The 20,797-nt window shown below is 40.0% G+C and overlaps 1 protein-coding gene across 1 annotated transcript in view; it reads left to right on the plus strand.

Annotated features, from left to right (window-relative positions):
* The window catches only part of KALRN (kalirin RhoGEF kinase), a 530,846-nt gene that overhangs the window by 339,904 nt on the left and 170,145 nt on the right, over positions 1-20,797 (plus strand). Inside the window, exons 14-17 of the mRNA XM_067299320.1 lie at positions 986-1,181; positions 6,898-7,064; positions 15,022-15,141; positions 17,956-18,174. Coding sequence (XP_067155421.1) covers positions 986-1,181; positions 6,898-7,064; positions 15,022-15,141; positions 17,956-18,174 — 702 coding nt within the window. The remainder of the gene's footprint in view (positions 1-985; positions 1,182-6,897; positions 7,065-15,021; positions 15,142-17,955; positions 18,175-20,797) is intronic.

Raw genomic sequence — 20,797 nt, forward strand, 5'->3', positions numbered from 1 at the left:
CTTCTTGCTTGAGTAAATAAACCTGCTTTCTGCCTCTCTCCAAACAGAGCCTAAGCTTGTGCTTGTATTTCCTTTCTGATGCAAAGCTGTACACTCCCAACCATGCTAATGTGAGAAGGGCTGAAAGCTGGTCCTTTAGGGTTCTCTTTCTGTGTCTGCCTTGCATGTAATGTATGTGTGTTTGGAAGAAAAACTGAACAGTAAACTTTGAAAGTTGGCTGCTTAGGAAATTAAGCACCTCATTGCATGCAGGCAGTGAAAAGCACTTTTAGTGAGAAATAGAGAAGCTCTCACTGCACCATAACATCTCAGCATGTGCATTTAGATACCTTGTTTTAACTCTCCTGTGTCTAGCTATGAGGAACTGACCTATGAATCAGAATTATGGCATTTATTTAATAATTTTGAAATATTTTAAACCATTGCATTTTTCACAGTACTAGCCTGTATGTATGATTTAATTCCCATTTCCCTTACCCCCCTTCCCATATAATTTAAGTTGTATCAAAATGGAATAAATAATAATAATAAATATTTCCATCTATAATATGCAGCATACAGTGCCCTGCAAAATGTTTTTAGAAACGTTCAGGCCGTTTGGGGATTATGTGGTCACAGGTATTGCAAATTGTTTTGCAATTCTGTCAGCATTATTTCTTCATTTAAATTTGAATCTATAAAGAAACATTACCTCAACCATGAATGTGAACAGAGTTGATCTTCTCTTACAGTGTCCTGTGGAATGTGTAAGGGGGAAAGAAGCTGTCAGGTTCTCCTTATTGGACTGATAATCTTGTCATAGATCCTCACCTGGGCAAAATGTTAAGTGGGACCGTTACATGGGCAGGGTGTTATTAGGCCTGTGGTTTAGGAGTTTCTGGATCAGACTCAAAATGTGAAGTACTTTTATGATCCAAATACAGTTTTAGAGTAAGATTTTTCATTGACCTTGAGTGAATACAGTGTCTGTCTTCTGCCCATGAAGGTTACAGCAGAGTTAGATGCCTGGAATGAAGATCTGCTGAGACAAATGAATGATTTCAATACTGAAGACCTCACTCTAGCTGAGCAACGTTTGCAGCGCCACACTGAGCGGAAGTTGGCCATGAACAACATGACCTTTGAAGTCATCCAGCAAGGACAAGATTTACACCAGTACATCATGGAGGTCCAGGCTTCAGGTAAGCAGGATGATTTGATCTGTTTTAAAAGGGGGAATAACCCAAGCACTGCAAACAAAAATACACTAAAAATATACTACCAACTTTTAACATAAGTAAGTACTGGCAATTTTTCTCTCTTCCCTATAAGAAGGACTGTTCTCCAGGTTTTTGGAAATCTTTGATTCAGGATTGTATGTCAGAAAATGCTGTTTCTTTGAGACAGAAACTCATTGTGGAAATAAAGCCGATTTTCAAGTTTCATTCAGAAAGTTTCACAACTAGAAGGTGGAATTCATGATCAATACCAAAGTGGATGGAGAGGAAAGGGCAAGGCAAGTTACACTGGTAGGTCCTTGACCTTGCACTAGGTACAAGACAAGCAGTATAGGGAGTCCTGAGTTGTAGATACTTGAGCAGGCTGGTCAGACCTCAGGTCCAGATGCAGTCTAGCCGTTCTAGAGCCCAAGCTTGTTAACTTTTCTGCAGCTAGCCTTTATCCAGAGACAAACTGACCAGATGTGCTGGCTTGGTTCTCCTCAGACTTGATTACCTCTTCCCTGTGCCACATTTCAGGGTGCAGACATGCCTGGGGGAGAGAGAGAGAGAGGGAGAGAGAAGCTAGTTATCCAGCAGCCCTCTGGGAAAGAATCCAACTGAGAGAGCCTTGAAATTTTTCATGAAATGGAATTCTTGTTTCCAGCCAGCAATAATTGGAATTATTTTATGTATAAAAAGGGAATATGATAAACCATACTGGAATTTTCCTTTTCAGTGTGCATTTGGAAGGTAAAGATAGCCACTTGGATGTAAAAAACCTTTGGCACATGCTCTTAAATGATGGACATGATTCATGTTGATAGGGAGTCTGGTACTTTTACTCTGCTTCTTAGCAGTAGGATATTATTTCTAAGACATCCTATGAATCAGGATTTTTGTATCCTTGCATTTTGCATTTGGAAAAGGAGTATCATAATTCAGATTAATCACTGCATAAAGTCCAGAAGTGAATGCTACTTGCAAAGCATTTTAACCTTCTTAAATGTCTGGAAAGAGTGCAAAGCAAGAGCAATTTCTACTCTTTCCCTCCACATATGCACTTCCAAAATAAAAATGATTTTTATGGTTTTATTCTTTGGCAAACATTTTACCCTTGGACACCCACCTTTAAAAAATTTTGGCAGTTTTCAGCCTGATTTGGCAAGCTGCACTCAACAGAGGCTTAAGGACTGCTACAAGAGTATGTTGTGAACTAGATAAGCCAGTGCATTGTGTGAAGCATGTGTGTGAGCTTGTATGGGATCTGCGCACACCATGCCTGGTCCTGTGTTCCTGCTCCCCTGCTTTCTAGAGCAGCAAATTTGTCCTAATACATCAGTTAAGATGCTATTACTTTTTTCATCTTGGAAGTATCCTAATGTGGGTAGGAGTCTGTGGGAGGTACAGAATATGGTCCAGAACAGAGCACAGTCAGTAGTCTCAGTGACTGATTTTAGGGGAAAAAAAATCCATATTTGCCAAGAAGTTAGCAACAACTTCTTTTGGATGGCAGACAAAAGATCAGAGATTAAAAGAAGTGAGTTTTAAAATCTTTTTATAAAATTATCTTAGATCTCCTAGTATGAAGCCTACCTGAGAAAATCCATTGCTCCAAAAGGCAAGGAGGCAGAAGCCTCATGGGGATGCAGAGTAACTGTAGTTAATCAAAGGTAATGTTCATGTCTGCCTTGCACAGAATGCTAAGTGCTGGGAGAATGGCAAAATAAGGGAGAGAGATTGCTCTTGGGAGCCCACTGTTTCTTATTTCAATAAAGGACAGTTATACTGTATAAAAAATTCATTTAATTTTATTCCCTCTTGCTGAATCCTGTATCACAATTGTTCAATGCATATGTTAAGGGATGATTGCTCTTACAGCCAGAGCTGTGAACTTGCAGGGGTGCTGTGAAAATCAACTGCTATTGCTGCTTTCTATTATGCAGTGTCACTATTGCTAGTCAAAACTTGACTGTAGCCATAGAAGATAAAGCCATAAAAATGGGATTTTTCAGGGACATTCTACCTGTCCAGCCACTGTGAACTGCACAAGGTTTCTTCCTTTCTCCATAATTCTCTTTCTGCTTTATTCTTTTTAACATGTCACACAGGAAACTGATTCAATTTTGATCCCTCTGAGGTTTTTTTGGCTTGGAGGTCTTCAAGCTAGTAAGTCTGTCAGATAAAATTACATCCAGATTTTGTCAGGCACGTTCCCTTTTTCACTTGGAAATCTTGTGCAGGTAGAAAAAGCAGGTTTTAAACATTCGCCCATGATTTTTGCCTGCCCGATGCAGATTTGGAGCAGTGATTCTTACCAGGCTGTGGAGTGTCTGGAAATCCCTGTGAACACAGTCAGGTGGGTGCAATAAATCCAGTGGCTCTGTGATGTACCAGACTCAGTGCAGATATTCAGGGTGTCTGTGCATGTGCTGCACCTGTGTAAATGCAGTATTTCCCGAGCACCATACAGCAGCACAGAGTTCTGTCCTGTGACTCCGTGTGCTACTCCAGCGCACATGGGTGAGCTTGATTTGGATTAGCCTGTTTTCACCATCAGAATATCTATTCTTCAAAAGAGCGCTTGCTTTTAGTAGGAAATACATAAGATCCAGAAGTCAAGTGGTGTTTTCTGAAATTTTGTAGTACCTTCAAATGGTCTATCTCACTAAAATGTGTGTATACTTCAGGAAACAGTTTTGCATTTAGAGAATTTTTTAAGAGTATTCTCAGGAAGACTGGACTTTTTAATGAGCCAGCTCTGATCATTTCAGTGAACCTGTCCTCTATTTTTCCAGTTTGATTGCAGCTCTACTACTGACATCAAAGGATCCCCTGATTAAAGCTAAATATGTGGGCAAAAACTCTCAAAAATGGATACTGGTTTTTGGGTGTCTAACTCAATACTTTGAAAAGGTGTTTCCAAAAGTGGGAGCCCAAACATTTCTGAGAAATCAGCTTCCTATGAAGAGTTTAGGATTAACATTCAGCAGTGATGTAACATCCCAAATTGCAGTGACAATGCATTCATGTAATTCATCAGCGTAGGCCTTAGTCATTCTACTTCTAGGTACTAAAAGTGGTTATAACCTGATGGTTGACTAATTGACCGCACAAATTTATTTGGTTGTTAAAGTCCATTTGCACGATCAGTATCATTGTCATAATTAGCACCGTGCTCAAGGTTTGCAGAGCTACCTTTTAACGTCTTAGGAGCAATTTGTCTAAGTCAAATCTGAAATACACTGATAAAACAATGTTGGGGATATTTATACATGTAAAATTCAAAGCCTTTTACTGTACTGGCTGTCAGACTAACATTATTCACTTTTTTTTTTCCCAGCATGGCATTGCCTAACGGGGAAATGTAAATCTATTTCATTTTGGCTGTGATGTCATTTATAGTTTAGGAAATGGATGTTGCAAGGAAGAGGACACTGAACTTTTCTGTCGCAGGTCTGTGATAGTTCAGCCTAAGAACAGGTTCAAAGCAGCTTTGAAGCAGCTCTGTGCAGGCCAAGAAGCAATGCCTTTCCTTACATAGGAACAGTAAAATACTGAACAGTATCTCACATTGTGAGTAGCTCAGCTATAACCAGTGTAGGTCTTGTAAGATGCCAGTCTGTGCTGATGGGTACTCTTTAATAATTTTTTTAAGAACATTCCCTTTTGTTATCCTTCACTTGATATCTGCTTCACTTGTTGAGACATTAGAAAAAAATGACAACCGAGTTCAATTTATCAGCAAATCAGCTGTGCTTTCTATCAAAATACAATGGAAAGATTTTATGTGTGAAATTATTCTGAAAACAAGGCTTTCTATTTTGCAAACCAACCTTTGAGACGAATAAGTGCTCTCACCGCATGTGCTGGCTTTGCAGTATAAATCTGTATGACATGTGACAAGCAAGAAAGGGCAAATCATTCATCATGGGGAGCGCAGGCTGCCCTTGGATGGCATCCCAGGCAGTTCACTGGTTGCCGCTGATGAGTTAGCACAATCACAACTGTACCAGCTGAGTGTGCATGAAGGAAAGCTGTGCATTTAATATTGAATAGGTGTGGTGAAGTCAAGCATACAAAAAGCCCGCCATGTCCTGAGGATACAGAACCATATGCACGCTAATTGTAACAACGATGCCTGGTGTCTGGCAATTGAACGGGATTTCACTCCCAAGAATAGAAACATATATTGAATTTCCAGATCTTAAATGGGAAGCCAGGGGCCATTCCACCTTATTTGGTAAAGAAAAAACTGTTTTGTTTTGGCTGGGAAGAGGAATAAGTCAATCACTTGCATTCCCATGTGCTTTTTCTGATAAAACTAAAAACCAGGGAAAAGAGGATAGGGTTGATCATAAGGTAATGTTTATTTTGTGTAGTGGCTTCTTTAGCTATCACTGTGAAAGAGACTGAAAGTCACAAGTCACTGAGATGGATAAAGGGGGAAAAAAAGGCATCATTCAAAATGGGTTTTAAAATAAAGTCCAAGTCTTTTGTACAGCAGCTTCTCATTAACACATTTCTTTTTAAGTCTCCTTTTATTTTATGAAATCAAATGGCTTTGGAGAAAAGTGTAGGGTTTTCTCAGCATCACTGCAATCTGATTATTTTTATATTAGGTTCCTGATCCTCCCTGTATTGAGGCCAATGGCAAAATTCCAGTAGACCTTAGTGAGAGAAAAATCGTGTCTTTACTAGTTTATAATCACATGGATTACAGTAACATGGAGTGACATCATAACAACTCCAGGCCAACCTTTTGCAGTTAAACTGGTACCCGCCAATGCTATCATACCCGTGTAATACAGCAGGATTATGTGAAGCTCTGCATTGTATTTCATATGACCACTACACATGAGGACCGTGGGCTCATAGGAAAGTTTAGATTGGAAGGGATCTCAGGAGGTCTCTATTCCAACCTCCTGGTCAAAGCAGAGTCATCTGTGAGATCAGACCAGGTTGCTCAGGTGTTTATCCAGGTCATGCAGGATGCAACGGATGGGGAACATGGTACCAAGCCACCTTTTCTCTCTAGTATATCAGGATTGGATGGAAGTCAGTTTAATCTATGGAATAATTTTGAATGAACTATAGGTTGGTTTAAGCTAAATTAGTGTTAATGATCTTCTAAAGTACCTGGATGGAAAGGAAGTTTGCCCTACTGAATTCCGTGCACCCATGTCATCTGCTGTTGTAGATCTGACAACTAGAGTTTACTTCCTTTATTTTACTTACCTATTTTTTTGTCTATTTTCTATTTCTACGTATCTATTTTCTTCCTTTTCTTTTTTTCTCTTCTACATTCTTTTCTGCTTTTCTTCTTTTCAACATGCATTTGTACAATATAAATTAATGAATTACAGTAAGAAAGGGACTTTTCCTGTTTTTTTTTTTTTTTGGCATTCATATAAGTTTTTGATAAAGGTTGTAGTTAAATCACATCCTACTAGCTGGATGCTGATGGGTAAGATGAGCAGTGATCACTGGAGAAACACTGTTTTGTTGAAAAACATAGTGATACAGAATAGGAAACTGGACAAGACAAACAGTACATGTGAGAGAGTTTAGTGAGAAAGATTTACTCAGAGTGTTTCAAATCAGTGTGTCAGATGGCAACTTTTATGAGGCTTACACTCGTGCAGCGTCTAGAATTGGAAAAAAGTGCAATGATCTCTCTCTGCATATTGTTCTGTTGTAGGCATTGAGCTGATCTGTGAAAAAGACATTGATCTTGCGACACAAGTTCAAGAGCTGCTGGAATTTCTTCATGAGAAACAGCATGAGCTGGAGCTTAATGCTGACCAAACTCACAAGCGGTTAGAGCAGTGCCTACAACTCCGGCACCTACAGGCTGAAGTCAAGCAGGTGAGAGCTTTTAGCCATGCTGCAGAGTTTCAAGCAGGTTTTCAACTGTTACAGTACATGCAAACTGCTAAAACAGCTTCTACCAAGTCGCCCACCTTTAGGCAGACAGTCTTAATCCGTTTGCATAACAGTATTTGATTTGTTGACAGGCTACAGCAAATAAGGTTGTACCTTTACAGATAGCCAAGGGCTCTATTCCCTGTCATGTGCACATGTATGGCTCCCTGAATAGCTATGGGAGATGTGTGCAGAACCGACCCCAGAGTTCCTCAACTGGAGGATGCCTCAGACTCCGTGTGTTCTGGGAATATAATGATTTCGGATCCAGACTGCAGCTGTTGTGAAGCACTGGCCCAAAGCAAAGAATATCTGAGCTGTGAGGCCTAAGTATTACAGTAGTTTAGCCTTCTCATTTATTGCTACGCTTCTGTTGACCTCCAGTAATCTTTATCATCTTCTGGGTGAGATAAAAAACTCTCTCTGTGTTCTTTATCCTAGGATTTGTTTAACCATCTTAGTATTGTTACACCACCTTTCTTTTAGATTTTATTCTAGCTCAGTCAGTCATGTTCTGCCTCCCTAGTTTTCCGCTGATACTTTAGTTGGATTTCTTACATTTCTTTGCTTTCCTGTGCTTCACAATATAGGGCTACACTTCCTGCTTCCTTTTCCAAAGGTGGCTTCACACTTCAATGAAGTGCTTATGTCTGGATTTTAATGGGATGGTATTGGTTTCATTTGGAAAATCAGGAACATTTTTCCAGACACCTGAAATGTTCAGGTTGCCATTTTACCAGTACAAATGTTCTTTTTTCCAATCACTACAACATGTTCATGAAAAGGATTTGCTTCTTTGTTTACTAAAAAGAAACCTTTCAGTACGGTGAGTGTTCAATAGACCTGATCATAGTTATTCTTTTTCAGAAGTGAATTTTTCAGCAACATTCATTCATTCATACAGTTCTGAATTCGTTTATCATTGCTGGCAAAAATTCTTCACTCTTAGACAGTTCTAAAGCTAGAAGATGGCAGCACCAACATCAATGCATATATTTTCTTTCAAAGTCTTCTTAGATAGGAATATTTTGCAACCCTAAATGAGACTAGCACAGAACTCCACTGAACTTTGATTTTGAAAATGTAGTTGTTTTGCACTTGTGATAATTGAAGCTTCCCCTGGCCCCCTGTATGGGCTCTATACAGCACTTTGGAATTCTTCTGAAAAAGAGGCTCTCTGTCCTATTCATCATCGCCATCTTAACGTATAGTGTATCCATTTTTCCATAGGTTCCCAAAGTTCCTCACACACTGCTTAGTAGTTAAGCCTGGTGTTTTGTGTGGCAGATCTATGGTGGAGGATAGCTGTTTTAATTTAAGACAGAAAGTAGAGAGGAGTGATAAGTGTAGCAGAAATGCTAAAAGTACATTTTTAGCATTTTATTTTATTTTTATTTTTTTATTTTATTTTAGCATTTATTTTATTTTTAGCATTTTAGCATTATTTCTAGCTGGCCAAATGCCACTAACCCCCTTGACCGGGGTGATGGAGAGCCAGTCAGCTCTGGGGCTGCTCCCAGAGCCGAACTGGGACAGTGCAGCACTCTGCAGGCGTCTGACATTACTCGCCTCACTATCAAGTATTTGCTGGGCCTTAACTATACTACAAACCAAAATCTAACCAAAGGAAATAGATTTAGGACTGAACTATCTAATACTTGCTGTGAGAGGAGAACAAACAGCTGCTTTGAATTAGTGTTTCCTTAACTTAGCTTGGGACCGTCAGAGACTTCATCACTGTGTGACCTTTCAGCAAACCAATAGCAAAGAATCATTTTATTTGTTCAGCTGAATACTTAGAACTCCATTGCTTATTAACCTATAAATTACTGCAACTACAGTTTCCTTTGGAAAAAGCCAAGTTAAAATGTATCTGTGCCCTATCTATTTGGTTTCCTGCAGATGAGTCATACTCACAACCATTCAATGAATTTTGGAAATATATTGATTTTGGCTTGTAGCTTATCTCCACTATGGTCCAGATTTCCTTCACTTTCATTTTAGTGCATTTGAGACGATGGATGATCTCATTACTAAATTGCAATCACTCTTGTGAATCAGTTGAGATTTGGTTGCCACAAGACACCTACTGTAGCTGTGGTCAGGTTCTGCTGACACAGTAAAATTGGTCAAGTCTGGAAAGTGTACATGTGTTTGCATTTTGATATAATGGCTCATGGAAATCCAGAGTCTTTTAACTGTATCTATTTAAGTCCCGTTTAGGAGTGATTTCTGCTTTAAATCGTATGGCCAAAGGTTTGAATGCCAAGACAATGAATCGAAGTTTGGGGCCATTAAAGCAGAACAATTCAAAGTGTGATGTTCTGTGAACTGCTTTGGAGTGGAAATAGTATAGATCAGTGATTCACAGACTCTTTGTTATTAGGAAATATCCTTCCCAAGATATGGTTCCCCTCACTTGTATCCCACTCATTTCCGACAGTAACTACAGGCCTTGGATTACTTACATAAAAGTAAAAGCAGAATAGACTTGTGAAGATCAGTTTAAAAAACAAATTCTATAATGCCGTGCTTGTAGATGTTTGGCTCTCTTCTCCTATCCCCTTGCTGCATCTTTGTAGCTTTTATTTCTTTTTCCTAAACACTGAACTTCAACAAATTTCGTCCCAGATATCCCCACAGTGCCCCACTACACTTATCTTCCCAGGCTGTTTTGGAGCATATTTTTTCATGTGCCTGTTATCTATCTGCTTTTCCTATTCGATATTAGATTTGCTTTCAGATTAAAATGTCCAAAGGATGATGGGAAGCAGTCACTTGAGAGACACTGAATATGCTTGGATTTTTTTTTCCAGTCTCATATACCACAAAGGTGCTGGAAGCCTCAATGCGGTTCTGAACATGGCTAAGATTACCAGAAGGTGTGCTTGCTAGTGGCTGTATATTTGGTAGTAAAAGCCTTTCAGAGAACCTGCAAAGAGACCAGAGATGTAAAAGATTGACTTACGCTATTCTGCTGTTTAAACTTAAAAATCCGTTTCAACCTGACCATCAAGTGAGGAGTTCTGACTAAACAAAACCAGCAGACAGAATCACTGCAGGACGCAGATCTCTTGTTTCACAAGAGTGGAAAGGGTGCACAAGGGGTCATTCGCTTTTTATTTTTACTTTTTTTTTTTTATTTAACTCTGAAAGTATTTAATCACTGCTTCTACAAAGTTGACAAAATCTGAAATTTGTATGAGATGTCTGTTTAAAGCTGTCTCTTACCTTTGGCCTTTCTGCACGTTCCCAGATAATGGTGAATCCATTAATACAGGGAACGATCAGAGAAGTGTCTTGGTGCTGTATTAGCAGCTTCTGTATGTATTTTAATGAAAAGATATTAAGTGCCATGTAACTGGGAGCCAATTTCCGAGCAAATCTTGTAAACCAGATAAAAATGTGTAAATGGTCTCTTCCGATCATTTCACAGTCCTAATCCAAAACCAGATACACAGTGAAAGGCTTTGCAAGTGATTGGAGTTTGCACTTAGACTTGAGGAAGCTTTGGGTATGCAACTGAATTTTTTTTCTTACATTATATAAACTATGCACACACAAAAAGAAGAGAAAAAACTAACAGGAACATGTTACCTTGGAAGAAGATGATGCAATCCAAGATGAGACCATGACATTTAAGTGATGGACTTTTGGAAAAAGGATTTGGTCATTTAAGTTCCTTCAAGCAAATGTGATGTGCTAGCGCTTGGGTGTTTTCTGGACCTGGAAAGAGCCCTGCCGTGGCCTCCTGGACACACTCCGGGAGGGAGCGGACTGCGGCATGGCAGCAGCCTTGGCTAAGCTGAGTGCCAGGAGGCAGGACATAAGCATGCTGTCTCTGTGAAAGAGGATTTTCATTTCTTACCGATGCAAACGCTGTGGATAGAGGATGGAGTCATTGTGAGGAGGACGAAAAGGGACAGTCCCAGTGATGCAATTGTAGTTCTGGTCTCAACACCAGGCTACCACACCAGCTTGCAGTTTAAGACCTACTAAGATGCCGTGTTAGGACAGAGGAGATAAATCAGGCAGCAATCGCAGGCACTTGACTGGGCCTAACTTTGTTTTCTGGATCTGCAGCTGGAGTTCGAACATGTCGGGTCTGAATTGCTTCTGTATCTGCAGAAGGTGTCTGGAAGGATTGCCAAAGGAAACCAAACCAGTCAGAATGCAATAAGCAGTGTTGGTAATGTAACAGCAAGGTTAATTTCCACTTCTTCAAGTTCCAAGTTACCTTTTAGAAGATTACTGTATCACTTTAAGTGGCTTCTGTACTGACTAATGTGGTGACTGTATGTTCGTGCAAATTCTGTGGACAAACATCTCTGCAGAAGAGGATTCGGTTACTTTTCAGAAGGAGAAAAGTGAGGATCTTTTGTGGGTACAGACAATTAACACTAAAAGTACATATTGTTACTGTAGAAGCTTCAAAAAAAAAAAAGGATTTGCTGTATCTGTCACCCTTATATCTTGCCTGTGGTAGTTGATACCTGCTGCTTTAGCAAAAGTTTAAACTTTGCCCTTTCCCCAAGCTAATGTGGCTTAACAAGTTAGTCTGTAAAATTCCTACCACCTTCTCCAACCACCTTGTCTTTAAACCACCAAATATTATTTGCCTTCTTAGCTTTAATAAGTACTAGGAATGTTACAATTCCTCCCATATTATCTTGAATCAGGAGATGTGAATATGAGGTTTATATTATCTTCAGGCTCAGAAATTGTTTCCTGATTAAACTGATAAGGATGTAAACATTTGCACTAAGAAAAGAAGGTAGTGGAGCGAAGGGGAGTTGAAAGTTTTATGTTGTTGATAAGCTTCCAACAGGCTGTGTCCTATTATAGCAAACACATAGTGACTTCTGCTTATTGATTCACAAAATGAACTCTAACTTATAGCCCGAGTTACACTATTAGAATAATTTCTTGTAATCGTCATTACTGAGTTATTTACTCCAGCTGACTACTTAATTCAGTAACATGGAAGATAGCTGTATTTGGTAGAGGCTGGTGAAGCAGAAAAATTACATTGATTTCAAAGTATTTAGACAAATCAGTTTGGTTGTAGTGATCGGTTGTCCTAAATATAGTCATTTAAGACCAAGGGATTGGTCATTATCTTATTTATTCTGTCTCTCTCTCTCTAAATATATATTAACATACTATTTTTGCCTTTTACGTATAAATAATACAATCTATCTATATACACAAATAACCTATATGTGCATGCATATAAATAAATAATTAATAGATGTATGTGTATGTATATGCATGTATGTATAAAAAAAAAAGAGAGAGAGAAAGGAAGTTGGGAGACCTGAGAAGAATTGTCTTAATACGCTTCAGGTCTGATCTTGGAGACGTTTATTCACAGGTCTAAGTATATATTACCTGTAAATGTGTGCAGAGTCAGACCCTGACTCTGTATTTCTGTGGCCTAGAGAGCACATTTGCAAGGCCACATGTGTTTAACATTAGGATGAATGAGAATCCTCAGATCTGAGGGTGAGTAGAGCTGGCTGTGTGCAGATGAACTTCCCACTGTCTCCTGCCTAAGGGGTATTCAGGGAATAGCAGATCAATTCAGAGCAGACAGCAGGCTGCACTGGCCACTTTCTCTTGGTCAGAGATGAAAATGGGAAAAGATCATCTGTGAAAATTCACTTTCTTTAAAAAATCCTCCAAGCTTGCTCACAGCTTTCATAAGCAGTTGTGTTTGACCGAGTCATGATCCTGTAGAATATAATTTTTATAGTCACCGTGTGTGCAAATTGTATGAATATCCACACTGTAGCTGCACTTTCACTGAACTGGGTAACATCAGCTAAACCACAGGGTTAATTTGATTGGTGGGAAAAAAAGCTGATTTGGTTTCTTGGGATGCCTAAATGGAGACGTAGCATACTTGACCTCATGCAGCATTTAAAGTATCTCTTCTTCATGAGAAGGATTTAAATGAAACTGAAAGGATTGGATGGGAAGGTGAACAACTGCCAAGGGATCCATGAAGTGAAAACATAAGTCCAAATCCATTTTATGTTTTATCACCTATGCAGTAAACTCCTCTGGTTTCAGATAGCAACATGAAAAGCTGAGGGTCAGTTTTTAGTAGCAAACTTCTACATTGCATTGGGCTAAATCTGGGTTGTGACTCTGTTGTAAGAACGATTTTTAGAGATGCGGTATAAGTATAGGCATTGCTGACAAGATGAAATCCATCAGAGCCTCATCTAGAATCCTCCACCCTGCAAATTACTGATGTGTTTGAGTCAAACAGACAGTTGTACAGGGGAATCCAAGTGTACCATTAATGCTAGAGGAAACCTGGCTTCTTTCAGTTATATGGTCCCTCTTCCTCTGTATTCAAGCTTGTTGCCTACTAGCCTTTCACTAGTCAAATTCCTTTTTAAGATTGAGGTTTCCAGTGATATTCTGACAATTTAGAAACCATGATACATCAGAGATGTGAAAGTGCATGTTGCATGTTGCTTTATGATGTTGTCACTTCAAGTCTTTCCGAGATATAATTAACTTCAGCTTTCACTGTAGTATAGTGGGTAATATATAGTTTCCTTCTCTGGTGGATTATATAAAGTCCCAGCCAAAAAGATTGCCATATGATAATCCCTTTTCTTTTCCTTTGAATCTCTGTTGTGAGTACAATAGCACCTGCTGATGAAAGAGAGAAGTGGACAAATGAAACCTTCCACACTGTTGTACTGAGCGGAATGCAATTTTCTACAAATTAGGGTCAGCTACGTGTGTGGATGGTTCCTCTTTCTTTCTCCTAAGGAAAGCTCATTTTCCTACCCCACAGGGAGCTGAATGGCTACAAGTAGGGTGATAAATGAAGTAGGGATGAAAAACAAAATGACAGAAAATCCCTGTTTCTTTCAGACAGTTTAATGGATCACTTGGTGAAAATGATGGCATGAAAGGGAAATTACTATGTAGGATATTGAAGCAAAGTCAATTTCAAAGCTTTGTAAATCATGAGCTAAATTTAGGGAAGCGATTGGGCGGTCAGGATTTCTTGTGCTTCTGTGAATTGAATTCAGCAACTTGCTTGCTTTCTTGGAATAATTTGACACCCACACAGGTAGAAAATAGGCTTCTAGCTGACACAACCAAGAACTTGCATGTGTGTTCTGGGTGCTAATTTTCCAAAAATGTGTCTTAAAATAGGAAAAAATGTTGCTACGTTTAAAAATAAATAAAAAACAGCTTGATAGATTTAATTATGTATAGTTAGAATCTGATTCTGTAGCTATTAAAGCATGCATTAGTCTACAAATAGAATCTGACCATCGCAGAACTAAAGCCTCTTGACTCAATATAAAATGCAAGATGTGGGATTTCTTCCTAGCTCCTCGGTGCAGGTGGAAATTCTGTGTCAGGTGAGACCAACTGTGTCTTCTTGCCTCCAAGCTCTGATTTTTGTGGGAAGGAAACACAGGCAAGTGGAGCAAAAGGAAGTTGCAGCATGACCCAACAAGGTCCATGATTCCAGTCAGAAATTTGAAAAAGCAGCAGATCTTTATGTTTAATTTCAAATCTCCCCCATTACTCCTTGTGTTTTTGCCCTGGCAAATCTGTATAGAGGATTATTCATTTTTGTAATCAAAACTTGGAAGATGAAAGCTTTTCGCCATCTGAATATCCGTGTAAATGTCTTTGGAAGTTTAATTCTTCAAGCAGTGACTTCTACAATAAGATCTTTGCCACTCTGACAATTTATGCCATTAAGTCCTTATCCTAGGATTTCCTTTCTGCCCATTCAGCCTGAGACCACACTAAGCAAATTACCTTTTCTTTAGTTAAGCTGAAGCATTTTCTGATAGGTGACTAAATAGAGCTTTGTAAGGAAGTAACCTTTCCATAAGCACATCCTTCTTTTCAGGTGCTTGGCTGGATCCGGAATGGTGAATCAATGCTGAACGCGAGCCTTGTCAATGCAAGCTCCCTTTCCGAAGCTGAGCAACTTCAGCGAGAGCATGAACAATTTCAGTTGGCCATAGAGGTAACATGAATGGATTAATTTTGTTTCTTCTTCCATGGTGGACAGCATACAGAGGGTTATCTCTTGGGCATTAGTCATTGTTTGTTGAAGGAGGGAAAGGAAGAAAAACTTTAGAAAGGCAATTTATCATTAAACTCATAATGCAGCCAGAGGTTAATAGTGAAATAAATTATTTATCAGCAGCAGCTAATTCTTCTGCTGTCAGATATCAGCACTTGCATTCGTGAAAATGACATGGACGCATCTCCTGATAATTCCTTTGGTAAGAAATAAGATTAAAATTCACAAAGCAATCTGAAAATGGGAAAAGTTCATGAAGCCAGTTTCTTCCCCAGTCCCAGATTTGCAGATCATTTTCAGAGCATTCATTTATGAATGTATTTGTCACTGGATCTTAAATAGCACTCTCCCATACAATCTTTGTTTGATTGAACTCTCCTGTTTTTGACAATGAAGGAGAAGTTCAATTACACCCACATTTTCAAATATCTTTGCTTTGAGCAAGAGACAACGGGACATTTTTAAGAACTGCCTACTGAACTGAGCTCTTGCCCCTGCCTGCACTTGAGAAGGAGATCTTTAATCTGGCCCTCAAACACTAATTGTGAGTCAGCTCATTTGCCTCCCACTCGCAGGGCCAGGACATGGCAGAAGGAATAGCACCTTCTCTGAGGCTGCTGTCCTTTGGATGAGAAGGTAGCGGATGGCTATGAACTCCCCTGAGTAGGGCACTACGACACTCAGGATTTGGCTCAGTACTTATTACATCCTTGTCATTATGAACACACCATAGACTTACAGTAGACTATGTTTTCAGCTTGCACTGATTACATGTGAGGGGATATATTGCTTTCTCCTGTTCATGTATACCCTTCCCTAGGTTTTTATGCCAATTGTTACCTTTTTACAAAGCAAAGGAACAAGCTGGTTGATGCTTTTCTGTGGTTTATATATGTTCGAAAAGAATCAAAACAAAACCCAACTTTAAACTATGAAAATAATATTCCCATAGATGGAGATTTGAAAAGATGCCAGGCTTAGGGGAAAGAAGTGTATTTATATTTTCTGGTAAACTTTGAAGAAGTGAATATACATTACAGTGTTCCTAGTAAGTATAGAGTTTAAATCTCAACAAATGACCCATTTTGATCCAGTTCCACTAGTGGTAATGAAGGAGCAGCTCTTTGTTGTTGTAGGTCCTAAGGGAAAAGCAAAAAGTTTGCTATCAGTTCAGTATCAGCTGGCTGGCACCAAACCATGCTGACCGCATCTTGGCAGCCTTCACCAGACAGCAGCGGGGGGCAAGACACCCGCTGTGTTATCACAGCTTGCTGCCATTGGGGAAGTGCTTGTACTTGGTGGTAAATGCAAGTCACAGAGGGAGAAGAGGGTTACACCAGTGTAAGGGGAAAGTAAGTTTGCAAAGGAAGAAAACACTAGATTAAATATTTAAAGTGTTTAAAGCTCAACATGGGGAAGAGATCAGCAAAGCACACAGGGCAGACAGGCCTCCAAAGGCATTCTAGATGTTGAATTCATTTTCATTTAAAATCCTTTCAAGTCTATTTAAAACAAGCATTATGACTCTAACATCAGTAAAGCAACTGGACATTAAATTTAACCAGTTGTTCTTGAACATCTTTCTAAATGTTTCTGCCAAGTATTAATCCTTTTTTGCTAATAGCTTTCTCTACAGTACATTATTCATTAGTGTATTACCAGATGATTTCAAGCTTCTTTCCAGGTTCAAGGATTAGATCATAAAAGTATCACATGAGAATTTGTCGGCAGCAGTTACAAATGGGACACAGAACAGAGAAGTCTTTGGGAGATTTTAGGGCTTCTGTTCAGAAGATTAAAATCAAATGTTGGACTAAACCATGCCTGAACACAGCCACTCAGGGGTCTGGAAAGGGCCAGAGGCTATTCTCCCTGAGGCAGCCTACAGAGGAATGTGTAGCCACCATTTGGTTATTCTGAGAGCTGATGAAGGAGGCTGGGGAATGGGGCAGATAATTCAGCCCTGCCTATAAGGTCACTAGTGAGTTATTTAGGCGAAGGCGGAGGAGAAGAAAAAAGGTTCGACTTGCCTAGCTCTGCCCTTGAAGGCGGCACAGTGTAGCTCCAATATGAGTGAATTTACCTTCTGAAACCTATCTTGTTGTTGATATTTCATGCTGTTAAAAAAAAAAAATTAATGGAGGAAGTTTCTTTTGCTATGTGGCCCAAACTGCATTGTCAAAATTTTCTGATGAAAACTGTTGTGAATATCTCTGATTTCTTTAGTGTGACAGTGGTCCCTCTAAGGCATCTTCATGTTTTCTGGGACTGACGTGTTGTATCCTGCAGACAGGACAATTAGGCACATGTGTAAAGCTGCTGATGCCAGCAAACTGCTTGGCAAGAGTCCAGTTAGGGTGATTAGGCCCTTAGTGTTTGCTTTTGTATGTGCATGGTTGTGTGGGATGCAGTCAGCACTGAGGACAGGCTGGGTGTGAGCTCGACGCAACAGTTGCCTGCATTGGGGTTGTCAAAAGGGATCCATTGGGACACCCCATTGTTGTCCAAGGGGCAGTAGGTGATCGGTGGAGCTAACCCATCTTGGCCAGTGCTTGCTGGTCCTCAGCTTTAATAACATGTTGCAAATGTGTGTGAATATTTACAACCAACATGCTTTGCGAAAGGTAACTGTTAACTGGAGAAAACTCTGAAAATGTTTCACTCTCTCACATCTCCATGCTCACGCCTCGCTTCACCTTTCTACCATATGTCTGGCACATCTATACAACCTCTCTTTCCTCCCCTCATACATAGTCCCTCTTTCATGCCACTTCCTTACAGAAGACACACCAGAGTGCCCTGCAGGTCCAGCAGAAAGCCGAAGTGCTGCTACAGGCTGGGCACTATGATGCTGACGCCATCAGAGAGTGTGCTGAAAAGGTGGCCTTGCACTGGCAGCAGTTGATGCTGAAGATGGAGGACAGGCTCAAACTGGTCAATGCCTCAGTGGCGTTCTATAAAACCTCTGAGCAGGTGAGCTGAACTGTACCATATCCATGTCATAGCGTACTGCTACAGCAGGGGGGTTAGCTCCCAGCATATACTGGGAAGGTCCTGCCTCTGGCCAAGATCACCAGTGTGATCCCTCCAGTCTTGCAGAGTGTTGAGCTGTTGCAAATATCCACTCAGGTTGTGGTGGGGTTCCCAGGTTCAGCAGAGAGCTAGATTCCCCGGGAAGGAGCAATGCTGGTTTGTCTCCCTTTTCCTGAGTGATCCCAAAGGTAGGAAGAGTGTGCCTTCAAAGTCAGTCCTGCTCTTCTTTATAAACTGCCCTCTGTCTTCTGACATGTGTTTGCATGGCTCCATCCCCACATTAGGCATACACCAAGCTTCCTAGCACCTGAATAGGACCAGTGTGAGCCCTTAGGTGACCCCCAGCTGGCCAACACCAGTGTGACTGCACCCAGTGATAGGCAGTGCTGAGGGCTGTGGGATTTCTATTCTGACCCCGAGTGCAGAGGGTCTTCTACCAATAAGCTCACAGCACTGACAAAATTAACTGAAAGGACATTTGCTCCAGCAGTGTAGCAATGCTCAGCCACATGTGGAAATCAGAGGTTGAACTGGGCTTCTCTGGCAGGTATTGTAACCAAAAAAAGGCATTTTGAATTATGCAAAAGCTTTCATATTAAAGTTTTCACTAAAATTATATGAAAATAATATAATTCATGACATTTTTTCTATTGTCTCCTTTCCAAATGGAAGACTTTCTGAAATCCTATCATTTTAGTTTAAAGTCTTAATGTTGCTAGAGTTCATTTTGAGGAATAAAAATCTCCCTTTTCCTTGAGAACTGCTTGCAATTAATTACTTACTATTTTGTGAGCAGCACTAGCCAGTGTTTTCAGTTGTGTTTAAACATCAGCATGCCAAAAAAGATGACAAGTTATGAAGTGATTTCTCTTAAATCCATCTGCAGCACAGGTGATTACAGCATTAACCATTTTATGCTGACACAACTCTACCTCATTCCAGGCATCCATGTATTGCAAACACATTCCAGTTGGCTGCTGGTAAAGTTGGATTATTCATCCCTTGCATAAACGGGTGCAACTTGTACTGTAGATGTTCAAATAGCCCTGCATGGTGTAATTTACTGCAGCTAGGCAGTTCGTGTAAGAATGGACTGTGCAGGAACCTGTGATTTTACAAAAGGGAACAGTGATTTCCATTGAAATCTGTATTGTTGTTGTCACACAGTTGTTTCTGAGTTAGAGAACTAGACATAGGTAGGTTTTAGCACAGCGAAATATGTCGTTATGGACAGAGATTATTTTTCCTTAATATCCAGGGTGCAGATGATCCTTGGGCTACTTTTTGGTGTTGTTTGTTTAATGCATTTTTAAGAATGTTTAAGATGAATTCATTCCTTGTAATGAATGTCCTTCACTGCGAAGAGTTTCAAACAGATTTACAATCCCTGATGCACTCACAATTGAAAAGAATTACTGCTGCTGGAGGACTGGGAGAAATGAAAACCATTAAGCGATTCATTAGTGCTTTAGACAGTCAAATATGCTGGCCAAAATATGCATAGCCTGTAATTTATCAATTCAGTTGCTCTTCCTGTTTCCAAGTCACAGACAAGCATACTGCAGTGCCCACCAGTTCATTTGTTGGTTGTGTCTATTCAGCAGATATGTGGGGCAAAGATCATTCAGTCTTTGAATGCTCATAAACTATCTGCTGCAAGTAGCCTGTCTCCCTCTCTTGGGCTGCATGACTGATCTACGGCCCTTGACGGTCTGTTCCCTGACTGGATGGCAGTGGATTTGCTGGATCTTGACTTCTCCGAGTATCTAGGAAGAACAGCCTTTCAGAGAGACTGTCACAACCAGCCAAACTTTTTCATGCCTGTCTTCCCCAAAAGCATTATGTTCTTTGTACATTGGTGGAGCCATGGCTTTCATGTAGTTCAGTTTCTCTCTGACTACATTGACAGCCTGTTTTATATTTATTTCCCCCATCATGTTAAAAAATACTGATGATATTCACATGTGCAAGGGAAGTCCTGTTTGGAAAGTTGTGGGCCTCATGCTGTCCATCTGCTTTCATTAATCTTTGATGTCTCCAAAGCCCAAAAGTGTATCAGAGTTCTCAAAAAACAAGAAGTAAAATGGAAATGCATTTTTTTTTTGCTAAATAACACTAGGGCATTTGCTCTTCAGTAAGTGTTTGAGGGTGAATGCAGGTTTGCATTCAAGCAAGAAGCTGATTTCAGATTGTCAAAGGTGAAGATCCTGGAACAGCTTGGCAGTAGGATTAACTGATCAACCCGCCTCACCAGTTTTTAAATGGAGCTTGAGGTATTCATGAATGGAGTTATATAGCAGACAGCCTGTGATAGCTGGGGGGGACCATGTGATCCTAGTTTCTCTTCCAGGCCTATGCTCTTAAGCACGTGGTGTCCTCTGAATATAACTGTATTCAGCTAAAGGAATGAGTAAGAAAAGGGTGAACATGGTTAGCTGGACCTCCAGCAATAAGTCACTGGACGTTGAGTGATCTCAGCAGTGGAGGGTGTAGGAATAGCCCTCTGGGAGAGAAGAAGAAAGTCCCAAACATTTTAGAAAACACTTTGCAGGTTTCTTCAGTG

Source organism: Apteryx mantelli, chromosome 6 (assembly GCF_036417845.1).
Source record: "Apteryx mantelli isolate bAptMan1 chromosome 6, bAptMan1.hap1, whole genome shotgun sequence".
NCBI lineage: Eukaryota > Metazoa > Chordata > Aves > Apterygiformes > Apterygidae > Apteryx > Apteryx mantelli.